The 20,479-nt window shown below is 46.5% G+C and overlaps 1 protein-coding gene across 1 annotated transcript in view; it reads left to right on the top strand.

Moving 5' to 3' along the window:
- LOC129836471 (growth factor receptor-bound protein 2-like) overlaps positions 1–20,033 on the top strand; it is a 40,301-nt gene extending 20,268 nt beyond the window's left edge. The window contains exons 2-5 of the mRNA XM_055902712.1: positions 8,348–8,445; positions 12,368–12,490; positions 13,615–13,783; positions 16,537–20,033. Coding sequence (XP_055758687.1) covers positions 8,348–8,445; positions 12,368–12,490; positions 13,615–13,783; positions 16,537–16,722 — 576 coding nt within the window. The 3' untranslated portion in view covers positions 16,723–20,033. The remainder of the gene's footprint in view (positions 1–8,347; positions 8,446–12,367; positions 12,491–13,614; positions 13,784–16,536) is intronic.
- Positions 20,034–20,479: the final 446 nt, after the last annotated feature.

Below are 20,479 nucleotides of genomic sequence, written 5' to 3' on the forward strand. Positions count from 1 at the left end.
CCTCTCTTCCACCTCCCTCTCTTCCACATCCCTCTCCCTCTCTTCCACCTCCCTCTCTTCTACCTCCCTCTATTCCACCTCCCTCTCCCTCTCGTCCACATCCCTCTCCCTCTCTTCCACATCCCTCTCCCTTTCGTCCACATCCCTCTCCCTCTCTTCCACAACCCTCTCCCTCTCCTCCCTCTTCCACATCCCTCTCCCTCTCTTTCACCTCCCTCTCTTCCACCTCCCTCTCCCTCTCTTCCACATCCCTCTCCCTCTCTTTCACCTCCCTCTCTTCCACATCCCTCTCCCTCTCTTTCACCTCCCTCTCTTCCACCTCCCTCTCCCTCTCTTCCACACCCCTCTCCCTCTCTTTCACCTCCCTCTCTTCCACCTCCCTCTCCTCCCTCTTTCACATCCCTCTCCCTCTCTTCCACATCCCTCTCCCTCTCTTCCACATCCCTCTCCCTCTCTTTCACCTCCCTCTCTTCCACCTCCCTCTCCTCCACATCCCTCTCCCTCTCGTCCACATCCCTCTCCCTCTCTTCCACCTCCCTCTCCTGCCTCTTCCACCTCCCTCTCCTCCCTCTTCCACATCCCTCTCCCTCTCTTTCACCTCCCTCTCTTCCACCTCCCTCTCCCTCTCTTCCACATCCCTCTCCCTCTCTTTCACCTCCCTCTCTTCCACATCCCTCTCCCTCTCTTTCACCTCCCTCTCTTCCACCTCCCTCTCCCTCTCTTCCACATCCCTCTCCCTCTCTTTCACCTCCCTCTCTTCCACCTCCCTCTCCTCCCTCTTTCACATCCCTCTCCCTCTCTTCCACATCCCTCTCCCTCTCTTCCACATCCCTCTCCCTCTCTTTCACCTCCCTCTCTTCCACCTCCCTCTCCTCCCTCTTCCACATCCCTCTCCCTCTCTTCCACATCCCTCTCCCTCTCTTCCACATCCCTCTCCCTCTCTTTCACCTCCCTCTCCCTCCCTCTTCCACATCCTTCTCCCTCTCTTCCACATCCCTCTCCCTCTCTTCCACATCCCTCTCCCTCTCTTTCACCTCCCTCTCTTCCACATCCCTCTCCCTCTCTTTCACCTCCCTCTCTTCCACATCCCTCTCCCTCTCTTTCACCTCCCTCTCTTCCACATCCCTCTCCCTCTCTTTCACCTCCCTCTCTTCCACATCCCTCTCCCTCTCTTTCACCTGCCCCTCCTCCCTCTTCCACATCCCCCTCCCTCTCTTCCACATCCCTCTCCTCCCTCTTCCACATCCATCTTCCACATCCCTCTCCCTCTCTTCCACCTCCCTCTTCCACATCCCTCTCTTCCACCTCCCTCTCCCTCTCTACCACCCCCCTCTCTTTCACATCCCTCTCCCTCTCTTCCACCTCCCTCTCTTCCACATCCCTCTCCCTCTCTTCCACCTCCCTCTCTTCTACCTCCCTCTCTTCTACCTCCCTCTCTTCCACCTCCCTCTCCCTCTCTTCCACCTCCCTCTCTTCCACCTCCCTCTCCCTCTCTTCCACATCCCTCTCCCTCTCTTTCACCTCCCTCTCTTCCACCTCCCTCTCTTCCACCTCCCTCTCTTTCACCTCCATCTCTTTCACCTCCCCTCCTCCCTCTTCCACATCCCTCTCCCTCTCTTCCACATCCCTCTCCCTCTCTTCCACCTCCCTCTTCCACATCCCTCTCCCTCTCTTTCACCTCCCTCTCCCTCTCTTTCACCTCCCTCTCCTCCCTCTTCCACATCCCTCTCCCTCTCTTCCACATCCCTCTCCCTCTCTTCCACATCCCTCTCCTCCCTCTTCCACATCCCTCTCTTCCACCTCCCTCTCCCTCTCTTTCACCTGCCTCTCCTCCCTCTTCCACATCCCTCTCCCTCTCTTCCACCTCCCTCTCTTCCACATCCCTCTCCCTCTCTTTCACCTCCCTCTCTTCCACCTCCCTCTCCCTCTCTTCCACATCCCTCTCCCTCTCTTTCACCTCCCTCTCTTCCACCTCCCTCTCCTCCCTCTTCCACATCCCTCTCCCTCTCTTCCACATCCCTCTCCCTCTCTTCCACATCCCTCTCCCTCTCTTTCACCTCCCTCTCTTCCACCTCCCTCTCCTCCACATCCCTCTCCCTCTCGTCCACATCCCTCTCCCTCTCTTCCACCTCCCTCTCCTGCCTCTTCCACCTCCCTCTCCTCCCTCTTCCACATCCCTCTCCCTCTCTTTCACCTCCCTCTCTTCCACCTCCCTCTCCCTCTCTTCCACATCCCTCTCCCTCTCTTTCACCTCCCTCTCTTCCACATCCCTCTCCCTCTCTTCCACATCCCTCTCCCTCTCTTTCACCTCCCTCTCTTCCACCTCCCTCTCTTCCACCTCCCTCTCTTCCACCTCCCTCTCTTCCACCTCCATCTCTTCCACATCCCTCTCCCTCTCTTCCACATCCCTCTCTTTCACCTCCCCTCCTCCCTCTTCCACATCCCTCTCCCTCTCTTCCACATCCCTCTCCCTCTCTTCCACCTCCCTCTTCCACATCCCTCTCCCTCTCTTTCACCTCCCTCTCCCTCTCTTTCACCTCCCTCTCCTCCCTCTTCCACATCCCTCTCCCTCTCTTCCACATCCCTCTCCCTCTCTTCCACATCCCTCTCCTCCCTCTTCCACATCCCTCTCTTCCACCTCCCTCTCCCTCTCTTTCACCTGCCTCTCCTCCCTCTTCCACATCCCTCTCCCTCTCCCTCTCTTCCACCTCCCTCTTCCACATCCCTCTCCCTCTCTTCCACCTCCCTCTCTTCCACCTCCCTCTCCCTCTCTACCACCTCCCTCTCTTCCACCTCCCTCTCCCTCTCTTCCACCTCCCTCTCTTCCACCTCCCTCTCCCTCTCTACCACCTCCCTCTCTTTCACATCCCTCTCCCTCTCTTCCACCTCCCTCTCCTCCCTCTTCCACATCCTTCTCCTCCCTCTTCCACATCCCTCTCCTCCCTCTTCCACATCCCTCTCCCTCTCTTCCACATCCCTCTCCCTCTCGTCCACCTCCCTCTCCCTCTCTTTCACCTCCTCTCCTCCCTCTTCCACATCCCTCTCCCTCTCTTTCACATCCCTCTCCCTCTCTTTCTCCTCCCTCTTCCACATCCCTCTCTTCCACATCCCTCTCCCTCTCTTTCACCTCCCTCTTCCACCTCCCTCTCCCTCTCTTTCACCTCCCTCTCCTCCCTCTTCCACCTCCCTCTCTTTCACCTCCCTCTCTTTCACCTCCCTCTTCCACCTCCCTCTTCCACCTCCCTCTCCCTCTCTTTCACCTCCCTCTCCTCCCTCTTCCACCTCCCTCTCCCTCTCTTTCACCTCCCTCTCCTCCCTCTTCCACCTCCCTCTCTTCCACCTCCCTCTCTTTCACCTCCCTCTTTCACCTCCCTCTCCTCCCTCTTCCACCTCCCTCTCTTTCACCTCCCTCTTCCACCTCCCTCTCCCCCTCTCCTCCATCCTTCTCTTCCTTTTACTCCTTGTCCATCATGCTCTTGTATGAGACCTTATTTAATTAATTTATTTAATACTTGATTTAAAGTATGAGAGAACATGGTGCAGTAGCATTGGCGTCCTATATTTAGATGTGGATAGGCATGCAAGGTGTGTGTGTGTGTGTCTCTGCGTGTTAGTTAGTATGCGTACATGCATGCATGTGGTTTTGCCACCCACAGCCATTGACAGACGTGTTCCACTCCCATGCTGAAGCGTGTTAACCGGGACCTTCCTCCCAGGTCATTTTATCTCATGTCACGTACAGCCCTATCTGGTGTCCTTCCTCCTGAAAACCCACGGTGGTTTTCAGACACACATACACACACACACACACACACAAACTGTAACACTTGGTTCCTCAGCGCACGGCAGCTGCCGCAGTAATGGGGCCATCACGAGACTATCACGTCTGGTTTAGGAGATGGCAGAATGAGGATTTGGGATGATCGTGATGGTGTGTGTGGCAGCTGTGAAGGAGATTACTCCGGGGCCTGATCTTGTAAATGTAAGCGCATCAATGCCCTTACAGAGGTTTACAACAAGGCAATGAGATCCGTCCAGAGGACTGTGCCTCAGCCACGACCAGTGACACTCTGAGGCAATTACCATACTGAGATATATCATTCACTACAGCCACTATGGTTCAGCATGCTGAATTGGAAGCAGACGCTTATAGCTTCACCCTACGTTAGCACGGTGGTTGCTGATGACATATACATAACATAGTGTCATTGTGCTTCTGTATAGAAAATAGAGAGAAGTGGAGAAAGATGGGGGGGGGGGGGAATGAGAGGTAGTACAGAGAGAGAGAGAGAAAGAATATCAATGTGTGCGGCAGGAAGAAAGAGCTAGGAGAGACAGATGTGTGTGCATGTCATTGCCCCAGCCAGTCAGCCTTTTGTGACAGCTAGGCTACCCCTGTTTCTGTCCCTAGGCCTGATACGATCAAACTAGCAGATGGTGGTGTGTGTGGTCAAACTAGCACTGAGTGGTGTGGTCTCATTTCATAGAGTCGACAGTTTTATGTTTTTCCAGCTTTAAAACACATTACCGGCCTCTGTTATGGGAAGGACAAACTGAATTAGACAGCCACTGATGAAACAGTGTACTGTACAACAAAATGTACTGTTAATGGGAGCCAGAGAAAAACAGACATTGACTGACACTGTCTTCATTGCAGTGTCAGATGGGTTTTACTAGTCTGTTTTCTAGTCTGTCTCTTTCTTTGAAGTGCGCTTGTCTTTATTTGGCTGTAACAAATCCCTGGCTCAAATTCACTTTGCTGTAGTGCTAAATGCATGGCTGCGTTGCCTTTAGTTTTTCATAACATGCTCTCAAAGTCTTTATAGGAATTCAAAACAATGGGATGACAAAGGTATAGCCTTCCAAACCATGGATTAGATATGTTTTGAGAGAAACTCTCTCTTACGTCTTACTCGTCTGGTTGGGTTGGGAGGTTATGATGAAGGGTATGCCTAGTTCTTACGAGTCAGCAAGCAAGGTGGAGAACGTCCACAGTACCCTTCTGTTATGACCACATATCGCCCCCCCCCCCCAAACCACACACACCCACATACAGAACGCATCCTCTACTTCTGTGTACTTGTCTCTCTCTTCCCCCCGTGTCTCCTTGTCCGTCTGTCTGTCCCTCCCTCCGTCCGTCTGTCTGTCTGTCTGTCTGAGCACTAGCTCCTTGTTTCCTAGCATTGGTGTAATTAGTTTTATCAGCAGCCGGAGCTCCTGCCTCGCTCAGGGGAGGGAGAGGAGAGTCATTATCTCCCTCATTTCCTTCCCTCCAGCTCACACACACACACACACACACACACACACACACACACACACACACACACACACACACACACACACACACACACACAGTGTTGCACATTTCCACACAGACATGGGAGTGCACAGGCAGACACACACACACACACACACACACACTTACACTGGCATAGAGACGTTAGCTCATCCTCTCCTTCACCCTCAGAGATTCATGTATGAGCAGTATTCAGTCATACTAGAGGCCCTACATGTGTCTGTTAGGACTGGATTGGCTCTGACTCTTCACAAGGTTACAGCACCGCTCCTCTCTTCATCACTAGCAGTAGCTATCACTTTAGAATCCTGCTCATGCCAACACAGCCCCTAGGGTACAGACGGGCTGTGACGGAGCACTGGGTGAGTCACCAGTACTGGGCAGCTGGATGTGTGTGTCTGGGGGTGGAACTGTGTGTCACACTGTCTTTCTCTCTCCCCTCCTCTCCCCTCTCTTTTTCTCTCTCTCTCTGTGTTTGTTTATCTCCTGCGTTCTCAACCTGTGTGAGTGGTTATTACCGTGTTTTGCAGTCTGAGGTCATGCAGAGTTTAGAGGGACAGCCGGCCAGTGTTCAAAAGAGGCATGGGCCACACACACTGCGCTGGTCGTGCTATAGGAGGTATTGTGTGTGATTGGCAGATTGGGAAGCAGTCAGAGGCAGTAAACACACACCAGCCTCCCTCAGAACAAATAAGGGTATCCACCCCCTCATCTGTCACTTTCTGTGTGTGCGTTGTATGCTTACTTATTTGTCTTAAACCCCTCTTCTCTGCCAATAGGAGATTTGAATTCAATTATACAGAAATTGGGGGAGATTTAGCATATATTCAGATTTCTCTCCACAGGAAAAGGAGGTCAGCTAGTTCAAAACTGGTTCCATATTTATAGTTATTTTTGGAACAAATATTTCTGGTAAACAGTGGGGCAATTACCACGGCTACAGAATGATGCTGAGATGTATGTCTGTATGTCAAACAAAAGCAGTCAACTCGTTGCACAAGGATGACATTTTCCACGGAACAGTCGACAAAAACCCATTTACTTGAGGAACTGTCACGTTGGTCGTACGAAGGAGACCAAGGCGCAGCGTGGTATGCCTACCTTCTTTCATGTAATAAGAATGAACACTGAACAAACTAACCAAAATAACAAACCGTGAAGATATACAAACCGAGTGCTGCTAGGCAACTACACATAGACAAGAACCCACGAACACCAAAGGGAAAATGGCTACCTAAATATGATCCCCAATCAGAGACAATGATAAACAGCTGCCTCTGATTGGGAACCATATCAGGCCACCATAGACATCCAAATCACCTAGACCTACAAAAACCCTAGACATACAAAAAACCCTAGACAATACAAAAACTAACGTACCCACCCTAGTCACACCCTGACCTAACCAAAATATAAAGAAAACAGAGATATCGCAGGTCAGGGCGTGACCGGAACGGTGCAGATTAAAAATGTTTGTGGTTTGTGCCGTCATTCTGTTACCAAACTTTGCATCTGCACAGTCCAAGTAAATGTGTTTTTGTAACATTTTCAGTAGCAGTTGTTAGAAGTCGTCCTTGTGCATAAAGTTGTATGGTTTGTTTAACTTTGCAATCATTGGTATTTGTTTGACATGCATTTTAAAGTGAACAATCTGAGTCTCGGCGTCATCTTGTAAGTGTAGAATTGCCCAGTAGTAGAGATGATGAAGATCATGGTACAATAGAAAGCATTTTAGGAATCACTGGCGCGGTTAGCTCCATTTTAAAATTGGCCCATATGTGACATCACAACTGCCTATACATTTACAACCCACTATTATTTACATTAGTAAGCCTAAAATATAACCCATGTCTTTTTTTCCCTGCTTGATGCACATTATTTCCTGTCCTCTGTGTTTACAGTGGCAGTCCATTTCACTTATGGCCTGGTAAGAGTGGCGCCATCGCCCCATGGCAGAGACCGAGAGAGAAAGCTAAGATTAATGGGTGTTTACTGAGACCAGCGAAGGCTAAGAGACTGAGCCTGGCCATTTCTCTCCACTAAGATGACTGGTCATCCACCGTAGAGTGTGGAGTCACCGTGGGAGACGATGCAGACCCCACTCCCAGTCACATCAGTGTTCTGTATGATGGTCTTGCTTGTGGGAGATGATACAGTCCCATGCTGAAGCTGAGTTGGTTTGGCATCAGACAGGGACAGGGAAATAAAGTGGAGTGGAGGTGTAAGGCCATGTGTTTGAACTAGTCTGTCTAGGTAGAAGTTGCCTTTATAGACACACAAAAGCAATTTTTCACTCCAAAACAAACTCATCCTGAAAGAGCAATTCCACCAAGACTCATACTACTCCCACTCACACCTAAAATCCAATTTGTGTTCTATCAACCGGAATCCTCTTCCATCCAACCCTAAAAACCCATCTAACTCGTTGTCTCTCAGGGAGCTCTCTTGGCCGGTTACGGAGTGTTAGTGTCAGCCGTTGATGCTGATGGATCCGGGGCCAGAGTGGTTGTGACAGATGGTGTCTCTGTGGGGACAGGAGGGGGTCTGCGTCTGGTGTAGTGGTGGCAGTCTGGTCAGGTCCCACTGTGGATCCTCCAGATGATCACGGTCAGGTTGACTGACCAGGACTAGGACTCATGGGGCCTGGGATGGGCCAGTCTGTCTGGAATGTCCTTTCACCTGGCTAGGCTTTGTGAATAGACGTATGGGAAGTTAGGGGGGAAATATGTACGGTACATGGTGTATATCATATCTTTCAGCTGGATTCACCTGGTCAGTCTACCATGGAAAGAGCCGTTCCTAATGTTTTGTTCACTCAGTGTATGTACATACCAATACATGAATATAGAGGATCTGCATGATATTTCCTTAAAGAATATTTGTGGTTAGCTCATCCAATGGTTTCCACACCATTATGTTGGTTTTCATGTACCCACTTTGTCAGTTTTTAAAAAATAATGTAGTCTTGTGGTCTTATGTTTGTCACGGCCATGCCTATAACCATTTGTGACTCTTTGACCAAACTCGCTTCCCTCTGTTTTGTGACTTCAGGTTTTGAATGAAGAATGCGACCAGAACTGGTACAAGGCAGAGCTGAATGGGAAGGAAGGCTTCATCCCCAAGAACTACATAGAAATGAAGGGACACCCGTAAGTATGAGCCAGCCTTCGATACCAGTTGCCCTATATGAGCCTGCCACAAGTCCACATAAAACTGGAGAGACAAAATGGCGGCGTTCACCTCCCCCAAATTACCTCATGTTTAACCTGGAGCTCAAAATTGGGGTATCAAACGTGAGGTTCTAATGTTGGAAGGTTCCACTACTAGTTTGTGAAATGTCATTTTTCCAAAGGGCATTTATTTGTGCTAAATATCAGAAGAAAAGTAACTTCATAGACAGTTTAACTTCTCTAGTTCCCATGTTTAGAACCATTCGGAAGACACTTGAAACAAAGTCTAGCGATCTCCTGTGGCTAGGATAAATGCTCCTCTGGTCTGAAGAAGGTCTGGAAGCTAGCCTGGAAGTGACCTGGCTTTTTAGAGCTCATTTGTGGGTTATAGGCCTCTGAGATCCATGTGGTCGCAGGGTTGTCGGTTTGGCATCCCAGAATCCCTCATCATGTGGCGTCGTCAGTCCTGATTCCGGAGTCTGTTTCTGCTGCGTCAGACCTATTAGGTTTTCCCCCACAATCGCCCTCTGGCCCAATATAGCCTCTGTAGATCTTTCTACATACCCTCTACTTAACATACAGTGCATTGGGAAAGTATTCAGACCCCTTGACTTTTTCCACATTTTGGAACGTTACAGCCTTATTCTAAAATGGATTAAATTGTTTTTTTCCCCCTTATCAATCTATACACGGTACCCCGTAATGAAAAAGCAAAAACAGGTTTTTAGAAATGTTAGTGTGTGTGTGTATGTATGTGTATATACATACATACATACATACATACATACATACATACATACATACATACATACATACATACATACATACATACATACATACATACATACAGTTGAAGTCGGAGGTTTGCATACACCTAGGTTGGAGTCATTAAAACTCATTTATCAACCACTCCACAAATTTCTTGTTAACAAACTACAGTTTTGGCAAGTCGGTTAGGACATCTACTTTGTGCATGTCACAAGTCATTTTTGCAACCTTACAGTGAAATGCTTATTTACGAGCCCCTAACCAACAGTGCAGTTTCAAAAAATACGGATAAGAATAAGAGATAAAAGTAACAAGTTATTAAAGAGCAGCAGTAAGAAATAACAATATATACAGGGGATACCGGTACAGAGTCAATGTGTGGGGGAACCGGTTAGTTGAGGTAGTATATACATGTAGGTAGAGTTAATTAAAGTGACTATGCATCAGCATTTGTGGGTTCGATTACAGGCTCAAAATGTCCAGAAACAAAGAACTTTCTTCTGAAACTCGTCAGTCTATTCTTGTTCTGAGAAATGAAGGCTATTCCATGCGAGAAATTACCAAGAAACTGAAGATCTCGTACAACGCTGTGTACTACTCCCCTCACAAAACAGCGCAAACTGACTCTAACCAAAATAGAAAGAGGAGTGGGAGGCCCCGGTGCACACCTGAGCAAAAGGACAAGTACATTAGTGTCTAGTTTGAGAAACAGACACCTCACTGGCAGTCCTCAACTGGCAGCTTCATTAAATAGTACCCGCAAAACACCAGTCTCAACGTCCACAGTGAAGAGGTGACTCCGGGATGCTGGCCTTCTAGGCAACATGCTATATTTAGTAAAGAATATATGACTTCAGCCGAGCAACAGGGCTTTTGTGTAACTGTCAGATAGGAGATGGGTTGTACTGTAACTGTCCTACAGAAGCCCTTTCTACATAAACTTCAGGGTTACTAAATGGATCTTATTCTGAGGTAGCCACTAAATAGAGATGGATTGTGCTTTATATTCTACAGATGCACACAGTAGCAAAGAGGGGCTTTGTTCTGTGTAGTCGTCAGCTGTGTGAGAACGCCTTCCCCATTACCGCCACCTGCTCTCAGGGCTGAGAGGGCTCTCACACCGCAACCAATCAGAGACAGAGGGCCCTATTATAGCAGTCAGGAAGAGACTGTCCATTAGCCTTAAGGGTCCTATGACTGATTGGTCAGCTGGGCCTAAATACAGGAGGGAATCACCTGCTCTATGGAGGAGCAGCTGGTGGAGGAGGGTCCAGGATAGCAGGCAGGCAGGTGGTGGGGCTGGATATGAAAAAAACAGTACTCACTTCACTATGGGGCTGGCCTTGGCCTGGTTTACATCCACCATGGTTGCAGCTACCATGCTGGAAAAGATCATGTGAGGAGAAGAAAGCCAAGTCACCACAGAATGGTTTGGTTCGGCTCGATAGTGTGTAAAGGGCTCTGACTCCCTTATGGATCCTGGGAGCCGTGGATGTCAGTGCTACCTCATCAAAGAGCAGCACTCCCCCACCACAAAGCAGGAAGGACCGGGATAATAGGAGAATATCCACATTATCTCTCTACACACAGTGTTACTGTTACCTCAGGGTGTTACCTCAGGGAGATCAGAGCACTGTGGATGGGGGGGTTGGAGTTCTGTCATCCCTAAGCCTGTTTGCGTGTGAACACCAGACACAAAGAATAGCATTGCTAAATGCTAAAAGCTTGTGGGTTGAAACCTATGGCCCAGAGATGCTAGTGCTACCTGACAGGTCAATGTGTGTGTACACATGTAATAGACTTGTTCTACTCATATCTGTCGTCTTTACCCAGCAGGCAAAACTAGCCGGTGGATATGTGACTATCGGCTTGTGACACTGTTTGAGTACTCTGCCCTGATGATGATACTGTATGTGAAACCTGGCTGGATTATCATTCCCTCGTGAGGAACAGCTGGAGTTGTTCAGGTCCTCTGGCTTTGTCATGTTGTCTGAGCTCACAAACGAACAAGCTAAGAGGCTTAGCGCTAGCGCTCACCTGCACTGACATGCTCTACTGCAGAGGCCATGGCTATTGGCTAAGCCAATGGTATGCTATCGCTAAGATAAGCTACAGTATATGGTAAGACTAAGCTATATGGCTAAATTAAGCTATATGGATCAAGCTCAGGGTTTGCTTTCACTGGAGATAGAGGAGGCAAACATTGTGTGTTGCAACACCTTTGTTGGCACATTGTGACATAACACCTTTATCTGGACCGGAAAATTCCACACCTGACTAGTCACAGAAGGATTGGGAGGTCCCACACACCACCACACACTGTACACCCATGCACAAACACACACACAGTGACACACACACACTCTGTATGGAGTATCCGTGGGGGTTGGTGACTGACCGCTGGTATTGGGCACCAGTCAGAGCCAGACAGTCCGAGCCAGAGGAGTAGGTAGCAGGTGCGGTTGGCATGGCAGCACACAGAGTTGTCATTGTCTCGGCCCAAAGCTCCACCAGCTTTTTTATCAGACCAGGAACCTCCCTGTAATTACAACCTACTAGGACAAATGCAAAAAGACAAATGAAATGGCCCATAGGTGCTCACTTACTGCATTGATTTCATTCTATTTGGCATGCAAAATAGATGCGATATTCTGATTTTGACATCATTGTTTAGTAGTGTTATTGGTTGCTATGCACTTCACTCACTCCTCCCCCAGACACAACAACCACTACAACTGTCAATAATAGGGGTCAGGTTTGAGGTCAAGCTCTGCTTAGGGCCGTGTTCCCATGACATTGAGTCATGCCTATGACCCTACGCTTTGAGGTTACTCTCAAGGTCATCGCTAACTAGCTACCTGTCACAACCACACCACAATCAAATTCTGCTAAGTGCAGCTTTCCCTACAAATGAAGAATGGAAACACCCAGTGTGGTAGGGCTGGTTGAAACAACGTCATTACAACCAAATTACAACCATGTAATAACGTCATTTCAACCAGTTTTGCCCACAGGGTATTTTTTCTTTCTTCTTAATTTGCAGTATAACAGCACCGTGACTTGCGACTTGTTTTTATATAATTTTGAATGAGTTATTAAAGTGTTTTGTTCCGATTTGTTGTTGTTGTCCCAGGTGGTTCTATGGTAAGATCCCCCGGGCGAAGGCAGAGGAGATGCTGAACAAACAGAGACACGATGGGGCCTTCCTCATCCGAGAGTCGGAGAGCGCACCGGGAGACTTCTCCCTCTCTGTCAAGTATGTCACACGCACACACGCAGTTTTATTTCACCTTTAGTTCATTTCAGTTCAATCATTGTATAACTCGTCGACCAATTATCTGTTTTCCCTTTTTTAAATTACTTTCAAAAATACACTTTTCTCCAATATCAGTCCTCTGTTTACATATTTTTTCCCAACTCTGTATTAAGTGCTAGCTTTCTCACGCACAGCTCCCATCTTGGTTTACGAGGGTGGCGTCTAGCCAGCTTGAACTGGGAGGTACTGACTGTTCTAGCAGTGACTGGCCACCCTGTTCCCACTCTAGTCTTCATGTAAAGTCGCTGTGCAGATCTACAGATCCATATCAAGTTAATTGGCTGTGTCATCTCTGACTCACCTGGGGCTAACCAACAGTTATCTGCTACTAAAGCACGTTGGTCTCCTTCAGATGGCTCCGGTGTGGGTGCTGCTGCCTCTTATCAAAGCTTTGCAAGCTGGCACTTTCCCTAGTCCCAGGCTGTGTCTGCAGTAAGTAAGTGTGTGTGTGTGTGTGTGAGAAATGGAACCTTATTCCCTTTGTCCAGGCCAAAAGTAGTACACTGTATAGAGAATAGGGTGCCATTGTGGACACATACTCCAGTTCAGCACTTAATAGTAGGTGACAGAATAGAATATTATTCTTGTCGCTACTGGTACAATTGCACTGTCCTAGTGTCACAGCTGTGTACCAAACAACTGTCCTAGTGTCACAGCTGTGTACCAAACAACTGTCCCTGTCTAATCCATTTGTAATGCAATCTAATGAAGTATATCTTCCGTGTCAAAATCCCAAACTCATGGTATCACGCTGTGAGAAGGAAACTGGACCAACTGGGCTTAAATCATTCATGAAAGCGCCGACACAGATGGTTATGAAACTAGTGCCCACGTGATGTAGACTTAACAGTGCTGTCCTCAGATGGTTACCACGGTAAATGTCATCACTCACTTTCTGTTTATTCTATACTTATCTCCCCCTTCTTCTTCTTCTCCTCCTCTTCCTCCTCCGCCACAGGTTTGGTAATCAGAGATCTGAAACGGTTGGACTGATGGAAGTAGTAGGACGGTCACCTTGTTTAAACTTAACCAGTCACTTCTAGATCTATGCTACCTCTCCACAGGTTTGGTAATGACGTGCAGCACTTCAAGGTCCTGCGTGACGGGGCTGGGAAGTACTTCCTGTGGGTGGTCAAGTTCAACTCTCTCAACTCCCTGGTGGACTACCACCGTTCCACCTCTGTGTCCCGCAACCAGCCCATCTTCCTCAGGGACATCGAGCAGGCCTCACAGGTGAGGAGGGAGGCACACACACACACACACAGGGACGCACACACAGGGACACACGCGCGCACACAGGGACACACACGCGCACACAGGGACACACACACACAGGAACACGCGCACACATAGGGGAGCACACATGGACACACGCACATACAGGGACACATGCGCACACACAGGGACACATGCGCACACACAGGGACACATGCGCACACACAGGGACACATGCGCACACACGCGCACACACAGGGACACATGCGCACACACAGGGACACATGCGCACACACAGGGACACACGCGCACACACAGGGACACACGCGCGCACAGGGACACGCGCGCACAGGGGCACACACAGGGACACACGTGCACACAGGGACACACGTGCACACAGGGGCACACACAGGGACACACGTGGACACACTCGCGCACATGGACACACGTGCACACAGGGGCACACACAGGGGCACACGTGCACACATGGACACACGTGCACACAGGGGCACACACAGGGACACACGTGCACACAGGGGCACACACAGGGACACACGTGCACACAGGGACACACGTGCACACAGGGACACACACATACTTTAGAAAAGCCACTTTTCTCCAATATCACTCCTAATTTTACCTTATCAGTAATCACTCATTTTCTGTTTATTCTATCCTCATCTCCCTCTTCTTCTGCTTCTTCATCTTTTTCCTCTTCTACTTCTTCTGCTCATCCTCGTCCTTCTCCCCGTCCCCCAGAAACACAAATACATGTAAACACACAGATACAGTGCCTTCAGAAAGTATTCACACCCCTTGACTTATTCCACATTTTGTTGTTACAGCCGGAATTAAAAGTGTATTACATATATTTTTCCCCTTACCCATCTACACACACTACCCCATCATGACAAAGCGAAAACCTGTTTTTAGAAATGTTTGTAAATGTATTCAAAATGAAATACAGAAATATTTAATTTACATAAGTATTCAGACCACTGAGTCAATACTTTGTAGAAGCACATTTGGCAGCGATTACAGCTGTGAGTCTTTCTGGGTAAGTCAACATTTGGATTGTGCAACATTTGCCTATTATTCTTTTCAATATTCTTCAAGCTCTGTTAAATTGGTGGTTGATCATTGCTAGACAACCATTTTCAGGTCTTGCCATAGATTTTGGAAGTAGATTTAAGTCAACTGTAACTCGGCCACTCAGGAACATTCACTGTCCTCTTGGTAAGCAACTACAGTGTAGATTTGGCCTTGTTTCAGTTTTTTTTTGCTGAAAGGTGAATTCATCTCCCAGTGTGGAAAGCAGACTGAACCAGGTTTTCCTCTAGGGTTTTTCCTGTTCTTAACTCCATTGGGTTAATTTTTTTTATCCTGATAAACTCCCCAGTCCTTAACGATTACAAGCATACCCATAACATGATGCAGCCACCACTTTGCTTGAAAATACTGAGAGTGGTGCTCAGTAATGTGTTGTGTTGGAGTTTCCCTAAACATTACACTTTATATTCAGGACAAAAATTGAATTGCTTTGCCACATTTTTTTTGTTGAGGATACAGGATACATGTTTTGGAGATTAAAAAAAATTCTGTACAAGTTTCCTTCTTTTCACTCTGTTAATTAGAATTGTGGAGTAAATACAATGTTGTTGAACCACCCTCAGTTTTCTCCTATCACAGCCATTAAACTCTAACTGTTTTAGTCACCATTGGCATCATGGTGAAATTCCTATGCAGTTTCCTTCCTCTCCGGCAACTGAGTTAGGAAGGACGCCTGTATCTTTGTAGCGACTGGGTGTATTGATACACCATCCAAAATGTAATTAATAACTTCACTGTGTTCAAAGGGATATTCAATGTCTGCTTTTATTTTATTTTTTACCCAGTTACCAATAGACACCCTTTGCGAGGCATTGGAAAACCTCCCTGGTCTTTGTGGTTGAATCTGTGTTTAAAATGTATTACTTGACTGAGGGATCTTACAGATAATTGGTACAGAGATGAGGTAGTCATAAAAAAAAACTTTTACTCCACCCAGAGTGAGTACATGTGACTTGTTAAGCAAATGTTTACTCCTGAACTTATTTAGGTTTGCCATAACATAGGGGTTGAATACTTATTGACTCGAGACATTTTAGCTTTTCATTTTTTAAATGAATTTGTAAAAATGTCCAAAAACACAATACCACTTTAACATTATGGGGTATTGTGTGGCCAAAAAAAAACATCTCAATTTAATGTATTTTAAATTCAGGCTGTAACACAACACAATGTAGAATAAGTCAAGGGACGTGAATACTTTCTGAAGGTAATATATGTACACACAGCGCTGCACATCATACGGAATACCAGGGAACTTCCTCATCTCCGACAATCATTTAATGAGATTGCATCACGTAATCTCATCTAAGCAATCATGCAGAAACACAGTCGATTACCAGTGAACTACAGTTCACTAAGCAATTTTGCAGAAAAATAGCTAACTCCACTATGGTCGCCTTCATGTTGGTTATGAGACAAATAAACAAATAGAAGTACAATACAATTGGAAGTTGGAAAAAAGGGTCACGTTCATTAGGCACCAAACAGAAGAAAACTGATTTTAACAGAGGGTCTACTACACAGACCAATAAGAAATACTGTTCCATTGCAAAGCGTTTTTAAACATTATCCATTGCGTGCCCTAATGAACACGATCCAGGACCATGTCACTACACTCGTCACATATTCTAACCCGTGTGTTTCTCCTCTCGTCTCTCCAGCATTCAACATACGTGCAGGCACTGTTTGACTTCGACCCTCAGGAGGACGGCGAGCTGGGCTTCCGACGCGGCGACTTCATCCAGGTCCTGGACAACTCCGACCCCAACTGGTGGAAAGGGGCTTGCCACGGCCAGACGGGCATGTTCCCGCGCAACTACGTCACGCCAGTCAACCAAAACATGTGATCGTGTCACGCCTGTCAACCAAAACATTTGATTGGCTAAGTGAAAAATGACATGACCCCCTCGTCCCCCATTGGCCAATTTACAACCCCTCAGGACTTTGAGGGACACTTCAGAAACAGACCTAAATGAGGAATGGAAGAATGGGAAGAGGAACAAAAATCGTGCAAAGACACAGAGCGAGAGGCAGATTTCATTACTCAGACTCTACAGTTGACTCTGTGGATTCTTTGATGCAATGAGGGAGACACACGGAACAGAGAAGCATTGCAAAGGAACCTAAGTTGACGTAAAAAAACAAACACAAGGGATCCGGCTATAGCTCGACTCCGGCTACGGCCTCCCTTCTGATACGTTCTTTGTTTTCTTTCTTTACGCATAACATCACCGTTCTATGTTTCAGTCTATTAGACAAAAACAATGAAGAAGATGTCAGAGACCAAAGACTCTAGTCTAGTGTGTTATTGATTTCAACCCAGCTTTGGGAGAGAAGGACCATGGACTGGAGAGAAATTCTGTTGTTATCGATGTGTATGTATATCTCTAAATATTTGTAGTTTGAGCCTGTTTTAGTGTGGGGGTTTTTCATTCATTTATTTGATTTCTTCCCTATTTGTAGACCTACATATTGTCGTTTTCTAGGATCATATTCATTTAGTACCAAATGGAAGAAAATAGACAGGGAGGAACTACCTGAACTGAATAAGAAACTCATTTTTGTTTTCCGTAGCAAAACGTTTTGTTGCGTTTTGAAACTGTGCACTAATTAATATGACCCAGATCATGCACAGAGTCTCTGAGACAAGAAGCTAAATGGTTTTCATGTGATTGGGAGTTATTCAATACTCTCAAGACAGAAATAATATTTCAATAATAGTTTTCTGGTGGAAATCTAATTTGGAAAATGTCAGGATTTCTACTTTGTTCTGGTGTGAAAGCAGAAGCGCGGTTATCATCTGGAACCAATTGTGTCATTTTTTACCCATTTAGGCATTTAGGGGCTTTCTCCATTTGTAAATGTAGCCATCTTTCTCAATAAAATCAGATAAAATGGTATAGAGTTTTATGTCCACCCGCAATCAATAGACTTAACTGATGATGGGGCAGATTCAATAGGACCTAAATGTAGCTAAATTGGGTTGTACGGGTTCTTTATGGAGATTGGTAGTGGTTGACTGGGTTGAAACGGCAGTATCCTTATCATTAGTTGTATGAAAGAAGGTATTGAATAGTGCTACACTCACTGATTTCACCCTGCGCTTGTGGAAGTTGGGTAGTGCCTTTTCCATCTCTGGTGTTTTTTGTCTCTCCAGGTTGACCAATGAGCGCTTTTTAAGCAGCAGATCTCCGAGATACGGTGACCAATACAATGTCTCCATTCTCCACACATGCTGGCTTTTGGTTAGGGGTTACCTTATGGAAACTCCAGTCTGAATCTCTAAACCCATCTCAGCTTTGCAGTCTCTTCTGTCTCACTTTCAAGTATGATTATCCGATGAAAGAGAAACTATGTTTTGTGCCAGAGGGTGTTATGTAGTGTTTCCCTTGAAAGGACTAAATGGTTTGATGTAAATGTGCAATGTGGATCTATGTTTTCAACAGAATGACATGCATATGACAAAGTCTTGTTTTGTCTAATTATGGGACGTATCAAAAGGGCTTTTAGAATTCTATGCGATTTAGATGCGAACACATTATCTGTCGGTTTGGTTGCGTCTAAAGGGGGACATTTTTGACAGCGGGCGAAAAGAAGTCACAGAAAAGGTAGTTTAGCGTTTCCTGAAAGAGGGAACATGAATTGTCATAAAGACCAACGTAAGTGCTTGATCTGGGAAACATCTTACGTATTTATCCTTCAGTCAGTGTCTGCTTGTGACGGAGGCAGAATGGAATCCTCCATCTTTGATAAAGAGATTAAAGGACCAATGATGCTGACAAACTGACTCTAGATCAGAACGACAAGCGCAACGGGTGGGTCAATGACCTCTATTGAACTCTGTGTCCACAACTCTCTACTTTGGAAATTTTGAGAATCTTGAAGAGGACCTCAAATGCAAGGAATTCCATATGATCTCTCCTCCACTCTGCTTGTTATTCCTTATCTACACTCTTTGATTTGGAAAACTACTCGAATATGCTTTATGGTTTCTTGAAGTAAAATGTCTGAAATACACAAAGAGGCAGGTCTGAAGGGAATATGCAGGGAGTGGACCATGCAAGTTTTTCAATGTTATTTCTAGCCTGCAATGAACTGCAATGAGCCATTTGCAGGTGGTTGAAAATGCAAGGGCACGAGAAACCTTGCTTACGTGGTTTCGCTATGAACTGTAGCCTGGCTATGTGTTGCCTTGCTGTTGTTGCAAAGCCCCCCCCCCCCCCCCCCCATTCAAAGTTAAGTATGTCACACTATGTAAAAAAAGCACTAAAGTGTGACGCGTGTGTGTATTTTCTGTACTAGACATGTATTTACCTCTTCAGGTGTGTCTGTATTCTCAGCCAATCATATGACATATGACAAAACCCTGAGGTTTTCCTGACCACCTGGCCATCGGATCTGGAGGATTTCCAAGTCATGTCACGTGTTCAGGAAAAATTCCTGGCCCTAGACCTTATGTGATTGCAGGGGTCAATGTTTCAGCAGGTATAGAGTTGAGACTGGTATCCTATTGGTTGACTCTTGGCCTGGTTGAACCAGATTGAACGCTGCGTTCAACATTCAGTCTGTTCTACCAGGCTAATTGACGCTACCAGACGGTGGATTTCGCTGCTCTCAAGGGGCCTGATAAATAGCACCCAGTCCAAAACGTTGTCTATTTACGCTGTCTCTAGGTTCCTGGACAGCCTTGCACTCTCCCGTGGTCAATATTTACTCTCTCCTCCGTCAGTCATTCATTACAGTGCGAAGGTTGCCAGCAAGTGTACCATTCATTAAGCCTAGTTAAATATGACATAACACTGCACTCAGCACTCACTATTTGTTGCACTTCGGTGACAATAGTCTCCAGTTTGCTACCAGTATCATTCTATGGTTTATTTCCTCGTCCATTTGCAGCCGTCTGACTCGTTATTCCGGAGTGGTATCATACAGTGGTTGACACCTAAGACGATGTGATTGTTTACCTTATGCTGGAAAGTCTTTGTATGTATATCTGACATGGTTGCTTTATGATGTCATTTCATGATGTGCGTGTATTAGAAACGTTTCAGTTTTCAAACGGGAGGATGATGATGTCCCCTGATGTCTGTCACAGCATTTGATTTCCTTTGAACGTAGATCGACGACGACAGAATAATAAAACAATCACTATGAAGAAGCTACTGTTGTGACGTTGGTTACTTCTTGTTGTCGCGGGTACTGTATGTTTCACATTAGAACAATCCACATTGTTTTTAGGAGGAAGTTCTACACATAGAAATTAGAACCCCAGTCACAGATTAAGCCTAGCCATTACGTTCAAAACTCTTTCAATGTCGATTCTCCATTGAGAATGCTTTTTAGTCCAGGACTAGGCTTCATCTGGGAAACTGGCCCTGTATTTCTATGGTTACTCCACTAACTATCTCACCACTTTAGCACAACAGAGAGAGTTCCTACAGAGAGCATGGAGGAGCAATATAGCAGATTGGATGTGGGCTCTTATCATGGGTCATGCTTGGGTTACACTCAACACCACACACTGTGACACAATGGTTCTCAAAAGAGAAAGATGCTGATTAACTGGGTGACATAAGTAGTCAGATAATATGCCCAAGTCCTGAT

Source organism: Salvelinus fontinalis, chromosome 3 (genome assembly GCF_029448725.1).
Source record: "Salvelinus fontinalis isolate EN_2023a chromosome 3, ASM2944872v1, whole genome shotgun sequence".
Lineage (NCBI taxonomy): Eukaryota > Metazoa > Chordata > Actinopteri > Salmoniformes > Salmonidae > Salvelinus > Salvelinus fontinalis.